At 64.4% G+C, this 20,836-nt stretch overlaps 1 protein-coding gene across 1 annotated transcript in view; it reads left to right on the forward strand.

Moving 5' to 3' along the window:
• Positions 1 to 20,836, forward strand: part of POLD1 (DNA polymerase delta 1, catalytic subunit) — a 52,727-nt gene that overhangs the window by 8,092 nt on the left and 23,799 nt on the right. The window contains exons 6-13 of the mRNA XM_090127492.1: positions 520 to 688; positions 1,721 to 1,944; positions 3,896 to 4,062; positions 5,938 to 6,042; positions 8,419 to 8,559; positions 9,386 to 9,496; positions 15,633 to 15,824; positions 18,845 to 18,933. Of these exons, the coding sequence (XP_089983618.1) occupies positions 520 to 688; positions 1,721 to 1,944; positions 3,896 to 4,062; positions 5,938 to 6,042; positions 8,419 to 8,559; positions 9,386 to 9,496; positions 15,633 to 15,824; positions 18,845 to 18,933 (1,198 nt within the window). The remainder of the gene's footprint in view (positions 1 to 519; positions 689 to 1,720; positions 1,945 to 3,895; positions 4,063 to 5,937; positions 6,043 to 8,418; positions 8,560 to 9,385; positions 9,497 to 15,632; positions 15,825 to 18,844; positions 18,934 to 20,836) is intronic.

The following is a 20,836-nucleotide window of genomic DNA, read 5'->3' on the forward strand; positions in this document are numbered from 1 at the left end:
TCCCGTTTGGGGTCTCTTTTGGGGTCACTTTGGGGTCACTTTTAGGGTCACTTCTGGGTCTGTTTTGGGGTTGCTTTGAGGTCACCCTGAGGTCTCTTTTGGGGTCATTTTGGGGTCGCTTTGGGGTCACTCTGGGATCTCTTTTGGGGTCATCTTGGGGTCACTTTTAGGGTTACTTCTGGGATCTTTTTTGGGATCATTTTGGGGTCACTTCTGGGTCTCTTTTGGGGTGACTTTGGGGTCCCCTTTGGGGTCACTTCTGGGTCTGTTTTGGGGTCGCTTTGAGGTCATCCTGGGGTCTCTTTTGGGGTCCCCTTTGGGGTCACTCTGGGATCTCTTTTGGGGTCACTTTGGGGTCACTTTTAGGGTCACTCTGGGATCTCTTTTGGGGTGACTTTGGGGTCACTTTAGGGTCACTCTGGGATCTCTTCTGGTGTCTCTTCGTGGCCGTGCTTTGGGGTCCCCCGGCAGACCGCCCCCTGACCCCTTAACCTTTGACCCCTGACCTTTGACCCCCAGGCATCCTGGGTTTCCAGGGGGGGCGCCGCTCGCAGTTTGTGCGCGTGCTGCTGGCCGTGCCGCGCCTGCTGCCCCCCGCCCGCCGCCTGCTGGAGGAGGGGCTGCGCTGGGGGGCTCTGGGGGTGCACCCCGCCCCCCCCTTCGAGGCCAACATCGACTTCGAGATCAGGTTGGGACCCCCCCCAACCCCAACACCCCCCCCCAGGACCCCCTTGGTCCCCCTGTGTCCCCACTGACCCCCCCAACCCCAAGACCGCCCCCCCCCCCAGGACCCCCTTGGTCCCCCCTTCAAGGCCAACATCGACTTCGAGATCAGGTTGGGACCCCCCCAACCCCAAGACCCCCCCCCCAGGACCCCCTTGGTCCCCCTGTGTCCCCACTGACCCCCCCCAACCCCAAGACCCCCCCCCCAGGACCCCCTTGGTCCCCCATGTCCCCACTGACCCCCCCCAAACCTGAGACCCCCCCCAGGACCCCTTTGATCCCCCGTGTCCCCACTGACCCCCCCCAAACCTGAGACCCCCCCCAGGACCCCTTTAATACCCCTTGTCCCTATCAACCCCCCCCAACCCTGAGACCCCCCCCAGACCCCTTTGATCCCCCGTGTCCCCATTGACCCCTCCCAAAACCCCAAGACCCCCCCCCCAAGACCCCCTTGGTCCCCCCTTCGAGGCCAACATTGACTTCGAGACCAGGTTGGGACCCCCCCCAACCCCAAGACCCCCCCCCCAGCACCCCCTTGGTCTCCCATGTCTCCATTGACCCCCCCCAACCCTGACACCTCCCCCCCCCCAGGAACCCCTTTGATCCCCTGTGTCCCCATTGACCCCCCCCCGTGCCCCAATGCCCCCCAGTGACCCCCCCCAATGCCCCCCCAGCCCCCCCACATCCTCACTGAGCCCCCCATGACCCCCCATGTCCTCACTACCCCTCCCACCCCCCCCATTTCCCCACTGACCCCCCCCATGCCCCCCATGTTCCCTCTGACCCCCCATGCCCCCCATTTCCCCACTGACCCCCCATGCCCCCCATTTCCCCACTGACCCCCCCTGTGCCCCCCATTTTCCCCCTGCCCCCCCCGCTTGCCTCCCCAGCCCCCCATTTCCCCACTGACCCCCCCCCCCATGCCCCCCATGTTCCCTCTGACCCCCCCCACCCCCCCCATTTCCCCACTGACCCCCCCGTTTTCCCCCCCCCCCAGATTCCTGGTGGACTCCGGCCTGGTTGGCTGCTGTTGGTTGGAGGTTCCTGGGGGTCAATTCCGATTGAGGGGGGGTCCCGGCGCTCCCCCCCCCGCCACGCTGTGCCAATTGGAGGCGGATGTGGGGTGGGGGGCGCTGAAAGGACACCCCCCCGAGGGGCCGTGGCTGCGCATCCCCCCCCTCCGCATCCTCAGCTTCGACATCGAGTGTGCAGGGCGCAAAGGTGGGGGGGGGGGGCACAAAGGGGGGGCACCTAGGGGGGGCTGGGGGGGGGGATGGGGTGGGTGGGGGTGTTTGGGGGGGGCTGGGGTAATGTAGGGGGGTTGGGGGCATTTGGGGGGGGCTGGGGGGGCTCAGCTTCGACATCGAGTGCGCTGGGCGCAAAGGTGGGGGGGGGGCATAAGGGGGGGGGGTCTGGGGGGGGTATGGGGTGGGTGGGGGCGTTTGGGGGGGGCTGGGGTCATGTAGCGGGGTTGGGGGCATTCAGGGGGGGCTGGGGGGGCTCAGCTTCAACATCGAGTGCGCCGGGCGCAAAGGTGGGGGGGGGCATAAAGGGGGGAGCACCCGGGGGGGTCTGGGGGGGGGTATGGGGTGGGTGGGGGCGTTTGGGGGGGGTCTGGGGGCATGTAGGGGGCACTTGGGGGGGGGGTTGGGGGGAGTATGGGGTGGGTGGGGGTGCTTGGGGGGGGCTGGGGGGGCTCAGCTTCGACATCGAGTGCGCCGGGCGCAAAGGTGGGGGGGGGGCATAAGGGGGGGGGACCTGGGGGGGGTCTGGGGGGGGGTATGGGGTGGGTGGGGGTGTTGGGGGGGGGGGCTGGGGTCATGTAGGGGCGTTGGGGGCATTTAGGGGGGGCTGGGGGGGCTCAGGTTTGACATCGAGTGCGCTGGGCGCAAAGGTGGGGGGGGGGCATAAAGGGGGGGCACTTGGGGGGGTCTGGGGGGGGGTTTGGGGTGGCTGGGGGTGTTGGGGGGGGGTCTGGGGGGATGTAGGGGACATTTGGGGGGGGGGGGGGGGGAGTATGGGGTGGGTGGGGGCATTTGGGGGGGGCTGGGGGGGCTCAGGTTTGACATCGAGTGCGCCGGGCGCAAAGGTGGGGGGGGGGCATAAAAGGGGGGCCATTTGGGGGGGCTGGGGGTTTTTGGGGGGTATTTGGGGGGGCTTTTTGGGGGGCTGGGGGTTTTGAGGGGAGTTCTGGGGGGGATATGAGGTGGGAGGGGGTCTAGGGGGATGTAGGGGGGTTGAGAGCGTTTGGAGGGGGGCTGGGGGGGTATGGGGGTACATTGGGGCCAGGTGGGGCACAGTGGGGGGGCCTGAGGGGGTCTTTTTGCCCGGGGGGGACGACACATTGGGTTCCCTGCCCCCCCCCCAGCTGCATTCCTCCTCCTGTAGGGGGCGCTGTGACCCCCATGGGTGACACATAGGTGACACATGGGGGCATTGGGGTACAAGTGGGGGACTTGGGGGGCACATTGGGGGTCTTTGTGCCCCGGGGGGGGCGGTGAAATTGGGGTGCCCTCTCCCCCCCCCAGCTGCATTCCTCCTCCTGTAGGGGGCGCTGTGACCCCCATGGGTTCATTGGGAATAATGCACAGGCGTACACGTGGGGGGCTCGGGGGGCACTTGGGGGTCTTTGTGCCCCGGGGGGGGGTGTGAAATTTGGGTGCCCTCTCCCCCCCCCTAGCTGCATTCCTCCTGTAGGGGGCGCTGTGACCCCCAGCTGCATTCCTCCTGTAGGGGGCGCTGTGACCCCCAGCTGCATTCCTCCTCCTGTAGGGGGCGCTGTGACCCCCCGGCTTCATTCCTCCTCCTGTAGGGGGCGCTGTGACCCCAGCTGCATTCCTCCTCCTGTAGGGGGCGCTGTGACCCCCAGCTGCATTCCTCCTCCTCTAGGGGGCGCTGTGACCCCCAGTTGCATTCCTCCTCCTGTAGGGGGCGCTGTGACCCCCAGCTGCATTCCTCCTCCTGTAGGGGGCGCTGTGACCCCCCGGCTTCATTCCTCCTCCTCTAGGGGGCGCTGTGACCCCCCGGCTTCATTCCTCCTCCTGTAGGGGGCGCTGTGACCCCCATGGGGTCATTGGGAATAATGCACAGGTGTACACGTGGGGGGCTCGGGGGGCACTTGGGGGTCTTTGTGCCCCGGGGGGGGGGGTGACGTTGGGGTTCCCCCCCCCAGGGGTGTTCCCGGAGGCCCGGCACGACGCGGTGATCCAGGTGGGCAGCGCGGTGCAGCGGCACGGCGACAAGGAGCCGTTCATCCGCTGCGTGCTGGTGCTGGGGGGCTGCGCCGCCGTGCCGGGCTGCGCCATCGTCAGCTGCCGCAGCGAGGAGCAGCTCCTGCAGGTGGGGGGGGGGCTTCTGGGGGGGGGTTGGGGGCGGTGGGGGGGCAGTTGGGGGGGCTGTGGGGTCGCTGGGGGGGATTGGGGGGCAGTTGGGGGGCTGGGGGGTCATTGGGGGCAGCTGGGGAGGATTTTGGGGGGATTGGGGGGCAGTTGGGGGGGATTTCGGGGGGATTGGGGGGCAGCTGGGGGGATTTTGGGGGGGGCTGGGGGGCAGTTGGGGGGCTGTGGGGTTGTTGGGGGGGCAGTTGGGGGGGATTTTGGGGGGATTGGGGGGCTGTGTGGTCGTTGGGGGGGATTGGGGGACAGTTGGGGATTTTGGGGGGCAGTTGGGGGGATTTTGGGGGGGGTTGGGGGGCAGTTGGGGGGCTATGAGTTCATTGGAGGGGATTAGGGGGCAGTTGAGGGGGATTTTGGGGGGCAGTTGGGGAGGATAGGGGGTCTTTGGGGGGCAGTTGGGGGGATTTTGGGGGGGATTGGGGGGCAGTTGGGGGGATTTGGGGGTGAATTTGGGAGGATATGGGGTCATTGGAGGGGATGGGGGGCAGTTGAGGGCCTGTGGGGTCGTTGGGGGGGATTGGGGGCAGTTGGGGGGCTGTGGGGTCGTTGGGGGGGATTGGGGGGCAGTTGAGGGGGATATGGGATTGTTGGGGGGGATTGGGGGGCAGTTGGGGGGCTGTGAGGTCATTGGGGGGGATTGGGGGGCAGTTTGGGGGATTTCAGGGGGGATTGAGGGGCAGTTGGGGGGCAGTTGGGGGTATTTTGGGGGGGATTGGGGGGCAGTTGGGGGGATTTGGGGGTGAATTTGGGAGGATATGGGGTCATTGGAGGGGATGGGGGGCTGTGGGGTCGTTGGGGGGCAGTTGGGGGGATTGTGGGGCACCTGAGGGGGATATGGGATTGTTGGGGGGCAGCTGGGGGTCATTTTGGGGGGATTCAGGAGGCAGTAGGGGGGCTGTGGGGTCATTGGGGGGGATTGGGGGGCAGCTGGCGGATTTTGGGGGGGGGATTGGGGGGCAGTTGAGGGGCTGTGGGGTCATTGGGGGGGGCAGCTGGGGGGATTTTGTGGGGGATTGGGGGGCAGTTGAGGGGGATATGGGATCGTTGGGGGGGATTGGGGTCAGTTGGGGGGATTTTGGGGGGGATTGGGGGGCAGCTGAGGGGCTGTGGGGTTGCTGGGGGGGATTGGGGGGCAGCTGGGGGGATTTCGGGGGGGACACGTGGGGGGGCTTCTGAGGGGGGTTTGGGGGCAGTGGGGGGGGCAGTTGGGGGGCTGTAGGGTCGCTGGGGGGGATTGGGGGGCAGTTGAGGGGGATATGGGATCATTGGAGGGGATTGGGGGGTTGGTTGGGGGGCTGTGGGGTCGTTGGGGGGCAGCTGGGGGGGATTTGGGGGGCTGTTGGGGGGCTGTGGGGTCGTTGGGGGGATTGGGGGGCAGCTGGGGGGATTTTGGGGGGCAGTGGGGGGGATTTCTGGGTGGATTTGGAAGGATATGGGGTCGTTGGAGGGGATTGGGGGGCAGTTGGGATTTTGGGGGGGATTGGGGGGCAGTTGGGGGGGCTATGAGGTCATTGGAGGGGATTAGGGGGCAGTTGAGGGGGATTTCGGGGGATTTGGGGGCAGTTTTGGGGTCGTTTGGGGGTGGTTTAGGGGTTGTTTTCAGGTCATTTGGGGGCAGTCTGGGGGTCGTTTTAGGGCAGTTTTGGGGTTGTTTTGGGGCCGTTTTGGGGCTGTTTTGGGGCCGTTTTGGGGTCTTTTTGGGGCGGTCTTGGGGTGGTTTTGGGGCGGTTTTGGGGTGGTTTTGGGGCGGTTTTGGGGTGGTTTTGGGGCGGTTTTGGGGCGGTTTTGGGGCTCCCATCCCGTTTGGGTTCCCCTGCAGTCGTGGGCGGAGTTTGTGCGCATCGTGGACCCCGACGTCATCACAGGGTACAACATCCAGAACTTCGACCTGCCCTACCTGGTGGAGCGCGCTGAGCTGCTCAAGGTGTGCCCCACAGCTGCCCCATAGCTGCCCCATAACTGCCCCATAACTGCCCCACAGCTGCCCCATAGCTGCCCCATAGCTGCCCCATAGCCGCCCCACAGCTGCCCCATAGCTGCCCCATAGCTAGCCCATAGCTGCCCCACAGCTGCCCCATAGCTGCCCCACAGCTGCCCCATAGCTAGCCCATAGCTGCCCCACAGCTGCCCCATAGCTGCCCCACAGCTGCCCCACAGCTGCCCCATAGCTGCCCCATAGCCACCCCACAGCCGCCCCATAGCTGCCCCATAGCTGCCCCATAGCCGCCCCACAGCTGCCCCATAGCTGCCCCATAGCTAGCCCATAGCTGCCCCAGAACTGCCCCATAGCTTCCCCACAGCTGCCCCACAGCTGCCCCATAGCTGCCCCATAGCTGCCCCATAGCCACCCCACAGCCGCCCCATAGCTGCCCCATAGCTGCCCCATAGCCGCCCCACAGCTGCCCCATAGCTGCCCCATAGCCAGCCCATAGCTGCCCCATAACTGCCCCATAGCTGCCCCACAGCTGCCCCATAGCTGCCCCATAACTGCCCCATAACTGCCCCATAGTTGCCCCACAGCTGCCCCATAGCTGCCCCATAACTGCCCCAGAACTGCCCCATAGCCGCCCCACAGCTGCCCCATAGCTGCCCCATAACTGCCCCATAGCTGCCCCATAACTGCCCCATAACTGCCCCATAACTGCCCCATAGCTGCCCCATAGCTGCCCCATAACTGCCCCATAGCTGCCCCATAGCTGCCCCATAACTGCCCCATAGCTGCCCCATAACTGCCCCATAACTGCCCCATAGCCGCTCCCCCGTAGCTCCCCCGTAGCTGCCCCATAGCCGCCCCATAGCCGCCCCACAGCTGCCCCATAGCCGCCCCACAGCCGCCCCACAGCCGCCCCATAGATACCCTATGGATTCCCCATAGCTCTCTTCGCCCCCATTTCCCCCCATTGCCCCCCTTTCCCCTTTTGCCCCCCCATTGTCCCCACGCCCCCCATCCCCCCCTGCCCCCCCTTCCCCCCCATTCCCCCCGCTGACCCCCCATTGCTCTCTTCTCCCCCTTCCCCCCATTGCCCCCACTCCCCCCATCCCCCCCTCCGTCCCCTTCCCCCCTGCCCCCATTGCGCCCCCCATTGCCCTCTTCTCCCCGTTTCCCCCATTGCCCCCATTCCCCCCCCATTGCCCCCCTTTCCCCCTTTTGCCGCCCCATTTGCCCCATTCCCCCCCATTGCCCCCACTCCCCCCATCCCCCCCCCGCCCCCCGCTGACCCCCCTATTGCCCTCTTCTCCCCCTTCCCCCCATTGCCCCCACTCCCCCCATTCCCCCCATTCCCCCCCATGCCCCCCATTGCCCCCACACCCCCCACCCCCCCTGTCCTCCCCTCCCCCCATCCCCACCCCATGCCCCCCCCATTGCCCCCCTTTCCCCCTTTTGCCCCCCCATTCCCCCCCATTGCACCCCCTTCCCCCCATTGCCCCCACACCCCCCACCCCCCCTGTCCTCCCCTCCCCCCATCCCCCCCATGCCCCCCCCATTCCCCCCGCTGACCCCCCCCCATTGCCCTCTTCTCCCCCTTCCCCCCCATGCCCCCCATTGCCCCCACACCCCCCATCCCCCCCCCCATCCTCCCATCCCCCCCTTTCCCCCATTGCCCCCACTCCCCCCACTCCCCCCACACCCCCTGCCCCCCCGCCCCCTGCTGACCCCCCCCCATTGCTCTCTTGCCCCCCTTTGCCCCATTCCCCCCCATTGCCTCCCCTTCCCCCCATTGCCCCCTCTGCCCCCCATTGCCCCCACATTCCCCATCCCCCTCTTCCCCCCCCATTCCCCCTGCTGACCCCCCCCATTGCCCTCTGCTCCCCCTTTTCCCCCTTTCCCCCATTCCCCCCCCTTGCCCCCATTGCCCCCACACCACCAATCCCCCCCTGTCCTCCCCTCCCCCCACCCCCCCCCCATGCCCCCCTCATTGCCCCCCTTTCCCCCTTTTGCCTCCCCATTTCCCCCATTGCCCCCCATTGCCCCCACACCCCCATCCCCCCCCCATGGCTCCCCCATTCCCCATGCTGACCCCCCCCCATTGCCCTCTTCTCCCCCTTCCCCCCCTTCCCCCCCTTCCCCCCATTGCCTCCACTCCCCCCATTCCCCCCATTCCCCCCCATGCCCCCCATTGCCCCCACACCCCCCATCCCCCCCCGTCCTCCCATCCCCCCGCCCCCCCCATGCCCCCCATTGCCCTCACACCCCCATCCCCCCCCGTCCTCCCTTCCCCCCATTGCCCCGACACCCCAATCCCCCCCCATCCTCCCATGCCCCCCATTCCCCCCATTGCCCCCCCCCCCCCCCCCGCAGGTGTCGTCGTTCCCGTTCCTGGGCCGGGTTCTGGGCCGCCGCTCGCAGCTGCGCTGCTCCTCCTTCCAGTCGCGGCAGCTGGGGCGCAGGGAAACGCGGCTGCTGAGCGCCGACGGCCGGGTCACCATCGACCTGCTGCAGGTGGGGGGGGGACAATGGGGGGGGGTCACCATCGACCTGCTGCAGGTGGGGGGGGGACAATGGGGGGGGGTCAGCATCGACCTGCTGCAGGTGGGGGGGGGTCACAATAATGGGGGGGTCACCATCGACCTGCTGCAGGTGGGGGGGGGACAATGGGGGGGGGACAATAATGGGGGGGGTCACCATCGACCTGCTGCAGGTGGGGGGGGGACAATAATGGGGGGGGGGTCACCATCGACCTGCTGCAGGTGGGGGGGGGACAATAATGGGGGGGGTCACCATCGACCTGCTGCAGGTGGGGGGGGGACAATGGGGGGGGGACAATAATGGGGGGGGTCACCATCGACCTGCTGCAGGTGGGGGGGGGACAATAATGGGGGGGGGGTCACCATCGACCTGCTGCAGGTGGGGGGGGGACAATAATGGGGGGGGTCACCATCGACCTGCTGCAGGTGGGGGGGGGACAATGGGGGGGGGACAATAATGGGGGGGGTCACCATCGACCTGCTGCAGGTGGGGGGGCACAAAATGGGGGGGGGGTCACCATCGACCTGCTGCAGGTGGGGGGGGGAAATAATGGGGGGGGGGGCACAAATGGGGGGGGGGTCACCATCAACCTGCTGCAGGTGGGGGGCACAAAATGGGGGGGGGAACAAAATGGGGGAACGACGACAATCGGGGGGGGATGACAATAAGGGGAGGTGAGAGTGGGGTAAAGGGGGGGGGGGGGGGCAATGGGATGGGGGGGGGGGTGACACCAAGATGGGGGGGGGGTGACACTGCTGTCCCCAACCCTGCGCCCCCCCCCCCCCTGTGCCCCCCCCAGGTGCTGCTGCGGGAGCACAAGCTGCGATCCTACAGCCTGAATGCCGTCAGCGCGCATTTCCTGCGGGAGCAGAAGGAGGACGTGCCTCACAGCATCATCACGGCCCTACAGGTGACCCTAAATGTCCCTTATGGCCTCACAGCATCATCACGGCCCTACAGGTGACCCTAAATGTCCCTTATGGCCTCACAGCATCAGCACGGCCCTACAGGTGACCCTAAATGTCCCTTATGGCCTCACAGCATCATCACGGCCCTACAGGTGACCCTAAATGTCCCTTATGGCCTCACAGCATCATCACGGCCCTACAGGTGACCCTAAATGTCCCTTATGGCCTCACAGCATCATCACGGCCCTACAGGTGACCCTAAATGTCCCTTATGGCCTCACAGCATCATCACGGCCCTACAGGTGACCCTAAATGTCCCTTATGGCCTCACAGCATCATCACGGCCCTACAGGTGACCCTAAATGTCCCTAAATGCCTCACAGCATCATCACGGCCCTACAGGTGACCCTAAATGTCCCTTATGGCCTCACAGCATCATCACGGCCCTACAGGTGACCCTAAATGTCCCTTATGGCCTCACAGCATCATCACGGCCCTACAGGTGACCCTAAATGTCCCTTATGGACTCACAGCATCATCACGGCCCTACAGGTGACCCTAAATGTCCCTAAATGCCTCACAGCATCAGCACGGCCCTACAGGTGACCCTAAATGTCCCTTATGGCCTCACAGCATCATCACGGCCCTACAGGTGACCCTAAATGTCCCTTATGGCCTCACAGCATCATCACGGCCCTACAGGTGACCCTAAATGTCCCTTATGGCCTCACAGCATCATCACGGCCCTACAGGTGACCCTAAATGTCCCTTATGGCCTCACAGCATCAGCACGGCCCTACAGGTGACCCTAAATGTCCCTTATGGCCTCACAGCATCAGCACGGCCCTACAGGTGACCCTAAATGTCCCTTATGGCCTCACAGCATCATCACGGCCCTACAGGTGACCCTAAATGTCCCTTATGGCCTCACAGCATCATCACGGCCCTACAGGTGACCCTAAATGTCCCTTATGGCCTCACAGCATCATCACGGCCCTACAGGTGACCCTAAATGTCCCTTATGGCCTCACAGCATCATCACGGCCCTACAGGTGACCCTAAATGTCCCTTATGGCCTCACAGCATCATCACAGCCCTACAGGTGACCCTAAATGTCCCTAAATGCCTCACAGCATCATCACGGCCCTACAGGTGACCCTAAATGTCCCTTATGGCCTCACAGCATCAGCACGGCCCTACAGGTGACCCTAAATGTCCCTTATGGCCTCACAGCATCAGCACGGCCCTACAGGTGACCCTAAATGTCCCTTATGGCCTCACAGCATCAGCACGGCCCTACAGGTGACCCTAAATGTCCCTTATGGCCTCACAGCATCATCACGGCCCTACAGGTGACCCTAAATGTCCCTTATGGCCTCACAGCATCAGCACGGCCCTACAGGTGACCCTAAATGTCCCTTATGGCCTCACAGCATCATCACGGCCCTACAGGTGACCCTAAATGTCCCTTATGGCCTCACAGCATCATCACGGCCCTACAGGTGACCCTAAATGTCCCTTATGGCCTCACAGCATCATCACGGCCCTACAGGTGACCCTAAATGTCCCTTATGGCCTCACAGCATCATCACGGCCCTACAGGTGACCCTAAATGTCCCTTATGGCCTCACAGCATCATCACGGCCCTACAGGTGACCCTAAATGTCCCTAAATGCCTCACAGCATCATCACGGCCCTACAGGTGACCCTAAATGTCCCTTATGGCCTCACAGCATCATCACGGCCCTACAGGTGACCCTAAATGTCCCTTATGGCCTCACAGCATCATCACGGCCCTACAGGTGACCCTAAATGTCCCTTATGGACTCACAGCATCATCACGGCCCTACAGGTGACCCTAAATGTCCCTTATGGCCTCACAGCATCATCACGGCCCTACAGGTGACCCTAAATGTCCCTTATGGCCTCACAGCATCATCACGGCCCTACAGGTGACCCTAAATGTCCCTTATGGCCTCACAGCATCATCACGGCCCTACAGGTGACCCTAAATGTCCCTTATGGCCTCACAGCATCATCACGGCCCTACAGGTGACCCTAAATGTCCCTTATGGCCTCACAGCATCAGCACGGCCCTACAGGTGACCCTAAATGTCCCTTATGGCCTCACAGCATCAGCACGGCCCTACAGGTGACCCTAAATGTCCCTTATGGCCTCACAGCATCATCACGGCCCTACAGGTGACCCTAAATGTCCCTTATGGCCTCACAGCATCATCACGGCCCTACAGGTGACCCTAAATGTCCCTAAATGCCTCACAGCATCATCACGGCCCTACAGGTGACCCTAAATGTCCCTTATGGCCTCACAGCATCATCACGGCCCTACAGGTGACCCTAAATGTCCCTAAATGCCTCACAGCATCATCACGGCCCTACAGGTGACCCTAAATGTCCCTTATGGCCTCACAGCATCAGCACGGCCCTACAGGTGACCCTAAATGTCCCTTATGGCCTCACAGCATCAGCACGGCCCTACAGGTGACCCTAAATGTCCCTTATGGCCTCACAGCATCATCACGGCCCTACAGGTGACCCTAAATGTCCCTAAATGCCTCACAGCATCATCACGGCCCTACAGGTGACCCTAAATGTCCCTTATGGCCTCACAGCATCATCACGGCCCTACAGGTGACCCTAAATGTCCCTTATGGCCTCACAGCATCATCACGGCCCTACAGGTGACCCTAAATGTCCCTTATGGCCTCACAGCATCATCACGGCCCTACAGGTGACCCTAAATGTCCCTTATGGCCTCACAGCATCATCACGGCCCTACAGGTGACCCTAAATGTCCCTTATGGACTCACAGCATCATCACGGCCCTACAGGTGACCCTAAATGTCCCTTATGGCCTCACAGCATCAGCACGGCCCTACAGGTGACCCTAAATGTCCCTTATGGCCTCACAGCATCATCACGGCCCTACAGGTGACCCTAAATGTCCCTAAATGCCTCACAGCATCATCACGGCCCTACAGGTGACCCTAAATGTCCCTTATGGCCTCACAGCATCATCACGGCCCTACAGGTGACCCTAAATGTCCCTTATGGCCTCACAGCATCATCACGGCCCTACAGGTGACCCTAAATGTCCCTAAATGCCTCACAGCATCATCACGGCCCTACAGGTGACCCTAAATGTCCCTTATGGCCTCACAGCATCAGCACGGCCCTACAGGTGACCCTAAATGTCCCTTATGGCCTCACAGCATCAGCACGGCCCTACAGGTGACCCTAAATGTCCCTTATGGCCTCACAGCATCAGCACGGCCCTACAGGTGACCCTAAATGTCCCTAAATGCCTCACAGCATCATCACGGCCCTACAGGTGACCCTAAATGTCCCTTATGGCCTCACAGCATCATCACGGCCCTACAGGTGACCCTAAATGTCCCTTATGGCCTCACAGCATCATCACGGCCCTACAGGTGACCCTAAATGTCCCTTATGGCCTCACAGCATCATCACGGCCCTACAGGTGACCCTAAATGTCCCTTATGGCCTCACAGCATCATCACGGCCCTACAGGTGACCCTAAATGTCCCTTATGGCCTCACAGCATCATCACGGCCCTACAGGTGACCCTAAATGTCCCTTATGGCCTCACAGCATCATCACGGCCCTACAGGTGACCCTAAATGTCCCTAAATGCCTCACAGCATCATCACGGCCCTACAGGTGACCCTAAATGTCCCTTATGGCCTCACAGCATCATCACGGCCCTACAGGTGACCCTAAATGTCCCTAAATGCCTCACAGCATCATCACGGCCCTACAGGTGACCCTAAATGTCCCTTATGGCCTCACAGCATCAGCACGGCCCTACAGGTGACCCTAAATGTCCCTTATGGCCTCACAGCATCAGCACGGCCCTACAGGTGACCCTAAATGTCCCTTATGGCCTCACAGCATCATCACGGCCCTACAGGTGACCCTAAATGTCCCTTATGGCCTCACAGCATCATCACGGCCCTACAGGTGACCCTAAATGTCCCTTATGGCCTCACAGCATCATCACGACTCCCCCATCCCCCCCCCCCGATTGGCTCTGACCAGACCTGGTGCTGCCCAGCCCTGTACTGCCTGAAGGACCCCCCCATGCCCCCCACCCCCCCTCTGACCCCCTGTGACCCCCCCTGTGCCCCCCCTGTGCCCCCCCAGAACGGCTCCGACCAGACGCGGCGCCGCCTGGCGCTGTACTGCCTGACGGACCCCCAGCCCCCTCTGACCCCCCCTCTGACCCCCTCTGACCCCCCCTGTGCCCCCCCCGTGCCCCCCCCATAACAGCTCAGACCAGACCCGACGCCGCCTGGCGCTGTACTGCCTGAAGACCCCCCACCTCCTTTCTGACCCCCCCTGTGCCCCCCCTGTGCCCCCCAGAACGGCTCGGACCAGACGCGGCGCCGCCTGGCGCTGTACTGCCTGAAGACCCCCCACCCCCCTCTGACCCCCCCTCTGACCCCCCCTGTGCCCCCCCCGTGCCCCCCCAGAACGGCTCGGACCAGACGCAGTGCCGCCCAGCCCTGTGCTGCCTGAGGGACCCCCCCAGCCCCCCAGTGACCCCACCTGTGCCCCCCCCGTGCCCCCCTGTGCCCCCCCAGAACGGGTCGGACCAGACCCGACGCCGCCTGGCGCTGTACTGCCTGAAGACCCCCCACCTCCTTTCTGACCCCCCCCTCTGACCCCCCCTGTGCCCCCCCAGAACGGCTCAGACCAGATGCAGTCCCGCCCAGCACTGTACTGCCTAAAGGACCCCCCACCCTCCTGTGACCCCCCCTGTGACCCCCCCCCATTCCCCCCCCAGATTGGCTCTGACCAGATCTGGTGCTGCCCAGCGCTGTGCTGCCTGAAGGACCCCCCACCCCCCTCTGACCCCCCCTGTGCCCCCCCTGTGCCCCCCCAGAACAGCTCGGAGCAGACCTGGTGCTGCCCAGCCCTGTACTGCCTGTAGACCCCCCACCTCCTGTCTGACCCCCCCCGTGGCCCCCCCAGAACGGCTCAGACCAGATGCAGTGCCACCCAGCCCTGTGCTGCCTGAAGGACCCCCCCAGCCCCCCAGTGACCCCACCTGTGCCCCCCCCGTGCCCCCCTGTGCCCCCCCAGAACGGGTCGGACCAGACCGGACGCCGCCTGGCGCTGTACTGCCTGAAGACCCCCCACCTCCTTTCTGACCCCCCCCTCTGACCCCCCCTGTGCCCCCCCAGAACGGCTCGGACCAGACCTGATGCTGTCCAGCCCTGTGCTGCCTGAAGGACCCCCCACCCCCTTGTGACCCCCCCTGTGCCCCCCCCGTGCCCCCCCATAACGGCTCTGACCAGACCTGGTGCTGCCCAGCCCTGTGCTGCCTGAAGGACCCCCCACCCCCCTCTGACCCCCCCCTCTGACCCCCTGTGACCCCCCCTGTGCCCCCCCTGTGCCCCCCCAGAACGGCTCGGAGCAGACGCGGCGCCGCCTGGCGCTGTGCTGCCTGAAGGACCCCCAACCCCCCCTCTGACCCCCCCTGTGCCCCCCCAGAACGGCTCGGAGCAGACGCGGCGCCGCCTGGCGCTGTGCAGCCTGAAGGACCCCCAACCCCCCCTCTGACCCCCCCTGTGCCCCCCCAGAACGGCTCAGACCAGACGCGGCGCCGCCTGGCGCTGTGCTGCCTGAAGGACCCCCCCATGCCCCCCATCCTCCTGTGCCCCCCCTGTGCCCCCCCAGAACGGCTCCGACCAGACGCGGCGCCGCCTGGCGCTGTACTGCCTGACGGACCCCCAGCCCCCTCTGACCCCCCCTCTGACCCCCTCTGACCCCCTCTGACCCCCCCTGTGCTCCCCCTGTGCCCCCCCAGAACGGCTCAGACCAGACGCGGCGCCGCCTGGCGCTGTGCTGCCTGAAGACCCCCCACCTCCTTTCTGACCCCCCCTGTGCCCCCCCCGTGCCCCCCCAGAACGGCTCGGAGCAGACGCGGCGCCGCCTGGCGCTGTGCAGCCTGAAGGACCCCCAACCCCCCCTCTGACCCCCCCTGTGCCCCCCTGTGCCCCCCAGAACGGCTCCGACCAGACGCGGCGCCGCCTGGCGCTGTACTGCCTGAAGGACCCCCCACCCCCCTCTGACCCCCCCTGTGCCCCCCAGAACGGCTCGGACCAGACGCGGCGCCGCCTGGCGCTGTACTGCCTGAAGGACGCGGTGCTGCCGCTGCGGCTGCTGGAGAAGCTGATGGTGCTGGTGAACCACGTGGAGATGGCGCGGGTCACCGGGGTGCCGCTGCGCTGCCTGCTGACACGGGGGCAGCAGGTGAAGGTGGTGGCACAGCTCCTGCGCCAGGTGGGGGCATGGGGACATCGGGGGACATCGGGGGACACCGGGGGGACGTGGGATGGGGGCGGCAGGGGGGGTGTGGGGGGTCTTGGGGACATGGGGACACCTTGGGGACACCAGAAGGGGACATGGGATGGGGACATTGGGATGGTGGCACAGCTCTGCGCCAGGTGGGGGCATGGGGACATCGGGGGGACATCGGGGGGACGTGGGATGGGGGCGGCAGGGGGGGTGTGGGGGGTCTTGGGGACATGGGGACACTTTGGGGACACCAGGGGGGACATGGGATGGGGACATTGCGATGGTGGCACAGCTCCTGCGCCAGGTGGGGGCATGGGGACATCGGGGGACATCGGGGGACACCGGGGGGACGTGGGATGGGGGCGGCAGGGGGGGACTGGGGGGGTCTTGGGGACATGGGGACACTGGGGGGACATGGGATGGGGACATTGGGATAGGGGAGCAGGTGAAGGTGGTGGCACAGCTCCTGCGCCAGGTGGGGGCATGGGGACATCGGGGGACATCGGGGGACACCGGGAGGACGTGGGATGTGGGCGGCAGGGGGGGGAGGGGGGGTCTGGGGTGTCCTGGGGACATGGGGACACCTTGGGGACACCAGGGGGGACATGGGATGGGGACAGCAGGCGAAGGTGGTGGCACAGCTCTTGCGCCAGGTGGGGGCATGGGGACATCGGGGGACATCAGGGGACACCAGGGGGACGTGGGATGGGGGCGGCAGGGGGGGACTGGGGGGTCTTGGGGACATGGGGACACCGGGGGGACATGGGATGGGGACATTGGGATAGGGGCAGCAGGTGAAGGTGGTGGCACAGCTCTTGTGCCAGGTGGGGGCATGGGGACATCGGGGGACATCGGGGGACACCGGGAGGACGTGGGATGTGGGCGGCAGGGGGGGGTGTGGGGGGGTCTTGGGGACATGGGGACACTTTGGGGACATCAGAAGGGGACATGGGATGGGGACATTGGGATGGTGGATGGGGGCAGCAGGTGAAGGTGGTGGCACAGCTCCTGCGCCAGGTGGGGGCATGGGGACATCGGGGGACATCGGGGGACATCGGGGGGACGTGGGATGGGGGTGGCAGGGGGGGACTGGGGGGCCTTGGGGACATGGGGACACTTTGGGGACATCAGAAGGGGACATGGGATGGGGACATTGGGATGGTGGATGGGGGCAGCAGGTGAAGGTGGTGGCACAGCTCCTGCGCCAGGTGGGGGCATGGGGACATTGCGGGACATCGGCGGGATGTGGGATGGGGGCGGCAGGGGGGGTGTGGGGGGGTCTTGGGGACATGGGGACACTTTGGGGACACCAGAAGGGGACATGGGATGGGGACATTGGGATGGTGGCACAGCTCCTGCGCCAGGTGGGGGCATGGGGACATCGGGGGACAACGGGGGACATTGGGGGGACGTGGGATGGGGGCAGCAGGGGGAGTCTGGGGGGTCTTGGGGACATGGGGACACCAGGGGGGACATGGGGACACCTTGGGGACACCAGAAGGGGACATGGGATGGGGGCAGCAGGTGAAGGTGGTGGCACAGCTCCTGTGGGTGCAGGTGGGGACAATGGGGACATGGGGACACCGGGGGGACATCGGGGGGACGTGGGATGGGGGCGGCAGGGGGGGTCTGGGGTGTCCTGGGGACATGGGGACACCTTGGGGACACCAGGGGGGACATGGGATGGGGACAGCAGGCGAAGGTGGTGGCACAGCTCTTGCGCCAGGTGGGGGCATGGGGACATCGGGGGACATCGGGGGGACGTGGGATGGGGGCGGCAGGGGGGGTGTGGGGGGTCTTGGGGACATGGGGACACCAGGGGGGACATGGGGACACCTTGGGGACACCAGAAGGGGACATGGGATGGGGACATTGCGATGGTGGCACAGCTCCTGCGCCAGGTGGGGGCATGGGGACATCGGGGGACATCGGGAGGACGTGGGATGGGGGCGGCAGGGGGGGTGTGGGGGGTCTTGGGGACATGGGGACACTTTGGGGACACCAGGGAGACAGGGGATGGGGACAGCAGGTGAAGGTGGTGGCACAGCTCCTGCGCCAGGTGGGGGCATGGGGACACCAGGGGGACACCAGCGGGACATGTGCCCACGTCCCCACAATGTCCCCGCAATGTCCCCATGTCCCCACATCCCCACACTGTCCCCACGATGTCACCATGCTGTCCCCACATTCCCACGCTGTCCCCATGTCCCCACAATGTCCCCACACTGTCCCCACGTCCCTACAATGTCCCCACGTCCCCACACTGTCCCCATGTCCCCATACTGTCCCCACAATGTCCCCACGTCCCCACAATGTCCCCACGTCCCCACATCCTCACGCTGTCGCCACGTCCCCACGCTGTCCCCATGTCCCCATGCTGTCTCCACAATGTCCCCACATCCCCACAATGTCCCCACGTCCCCACAATGTCCCCATGTCCCCACAATGTCCCCACGTCCCCACAATGTCCCCATGTCCCCACAATGTCCCCACATCCCCACATCCCCACATCCCCGAATGTCCCCACATCCCCACAATGTCCCCATGTCCCCACAATGTCCCCACATCCCCGAATGTCCCCACGTCCCCACAATGTCCCCATGTCCCCACAATGTCCCCACATCCCCACATCCCCACATCCCCGAATGTCCCCACATCCCCACAATGTCCCCATGTCCCCACAATGTCCCCACATCCCCGAATGTCCCCACGTCCCCACAATGTCCCCATGTCCCCACAATGTCCCCACATCCCCACATCCCCACATCCCCGAATGTCCCCACATCCCCACAATGTCCCCATGTCCCCACAATGTCCCCACATCCCCGAATGTCCCCACGTCCCCACAATGTCCCCATGTCCCCACAATGTCCCCACATCCCCACATCCCCACATCCCCGAATGTCCCCACATCCCCACAATGTCCCCACATCCCCACAATGTCCCCACGTCCCCACAATGTCCCCCTGTCCCCACGCTGTCCCCACACTGTCCCCCTCCCGCAGGCCATGCAGGAGGATCTGCTGCTGCCGGTGGTGAAGGCTGAGGGCGGTGACGACTTCGAGGGGGCCACCGTCATCGAGCCCAAGAAAGGGTGACACCAACGGCCCCAGTGTCCCCAATGTGTCCCCAGGGTGTCCCCAGGGTGTCACCAATGTTCTGTGTGTCCCCAGTGTGTCCCCAATGTCCTCTACGTCCCAATCTGTCCCCAGCGTGTCCCCAGTGTCCTCAATGTGTCCCCAATGTTCTCTATGTCCCCAATGTGTCCCCAAAGTGTCCCCAAGGTGTCCTCAGTGTCCCCAGTGTGTCCCCAATGTGTCCCCAGTGTGTCCCCAGTGTCCTCTACGTCCCAATCTGTCCCCAACGTGTCCCCAATGTCCTCAATGTGTCCCCAATGTGTCCCTAATGTTCTCTATGTTCCCAATGTGTCCCCAAAGTGTCCCCAAGGTGTCCTCAGTGTCCCCAGTGTGTTCCCAATGTGTCCCCAGTGTGTCCCCAGTGTCCCCAGTGTGTCCCCAGTGTCCCCCTGCTATCCCCTCAATGTCCCCCCTTTGTTCCTCCATGTCCCCCTTTGTCCTCTTCATGTCCCCTCAGTGTCCCCCAGTATCCCCATAGATGTCCCCAAATATGTCCCAATAGATGTCCCCATAGATGTCCCCCCTGCTGTCCCCCCATTTCCCCATTGATGTCCCCACAGATTTCCTCCATGTCCCCACAGATGTCCCCATAGATGTCCCCCCAGCTGTCCCCCCATGTCCCCATCAATGTCCCCATAGATGTCCCTATAGATGTCCCCAAATATGTCCCCATAGATGTCTCCCCATTTCCCCATAGATGTCCCCAGATATGTCCCCGTCGATGTCCCCATAGGTGTCCCCATAGATTTTCGCCATGTCCCCATAGATGTCCCCCGAGCTGTCCCCCCATGTCCCCATAGATGTCCCTATAGATGTCCCCCCAGCTGTCCCCCCATGTCCCCATAGATGTCCCCATAGGTGTCCCCCCTGCTGTCCCCCCACGTCCCCATAGCTGTCCTCATTGACATCCCCATGGCTGTCTCCAAAGATGTCCCCCTTGCTGTCCCCCCATGTCCCCCCTGCTGTCCCCATAGATGTCCCCATAGATGTCCCCCATGTCCCCATAGATGTCCCCATAGGTATCTCCATAGATGTCCCCCCATGTCCCCCCTGCTGTCCCCATAGATTTCCCCCATGTCCCCATAGATGTCCCCCTGCTGTCCCCCCCGTCCACATAGATGTCCCTATAGATGTCCCCCCTGCTCTCCCCCCATGTCCCCATGGATGTCCCCATAGCTGTCCCCTCTGCTGTCCCTCCATGTCCCCATCGATGTCCCCATAGATGTCCCCCTTGCTGTCCCCCCATAGGTGTCCCCATCGATGTCCCCATAGGTGTCCCCATAGATTTCCCCCATGTCCCCATGGATGTCCCCATAGATGCCCCCCACTGTCCCCCCATGTCCCCATAGATGTCCCTATAGACGTCCCCACTGCTGTCCCCCCATGTCCCCATAGCTGTCCTCATTGACATCCCCATGGCTGTCTCCAAAGATGTCTCCCTTGCTGTCCCCCCATTTCCCCATCAATGTCCCCATAGATTTCCCCCATGTCCCCATAGATGTCCCCCATAGATGTCCCCCCTGCTGTCCCCCCATTTCCCCATCGATGTCCCCATAGATTTCCCCCAAGTCCCCATCGATGTCCCCATAGATGTCCCCATAGATGTCCCCCCATGTCCCCATAGATGTCCCCATAGATTTCCCCCATGTCCCCATAGATGTCCCCATAGATGCCCCCCACTGTCCCCCCATGTCCCCATAGATGTCCCCATGGATGTCCCCATAGATTTCCCCCATGTCCCCATGGATGTCCCCATAGATTTCCCCCATGTCCCCATAGATGTCCCCATAGATGTCCCCATAGATTTCCCCCATGTCCCCATTGATGTCCCCATAGGTATTTCCATAGGTGTCCCCCCAT

The sequence above is a fragment of the Phasianus colchicus genome, chromosome 31 (assembly GCF_987193195.1).
Source record: "Phasianus colchicus chromosome 31, bPhaCol1.hap1.1, whole genome shotgun sequence".
NCBI classification, from domain to species: Eukaryota; Metazoa; Chordata; class Aves; order Galliformes; family Phasianidae; genus Phasianus; species Phasianus colchicus.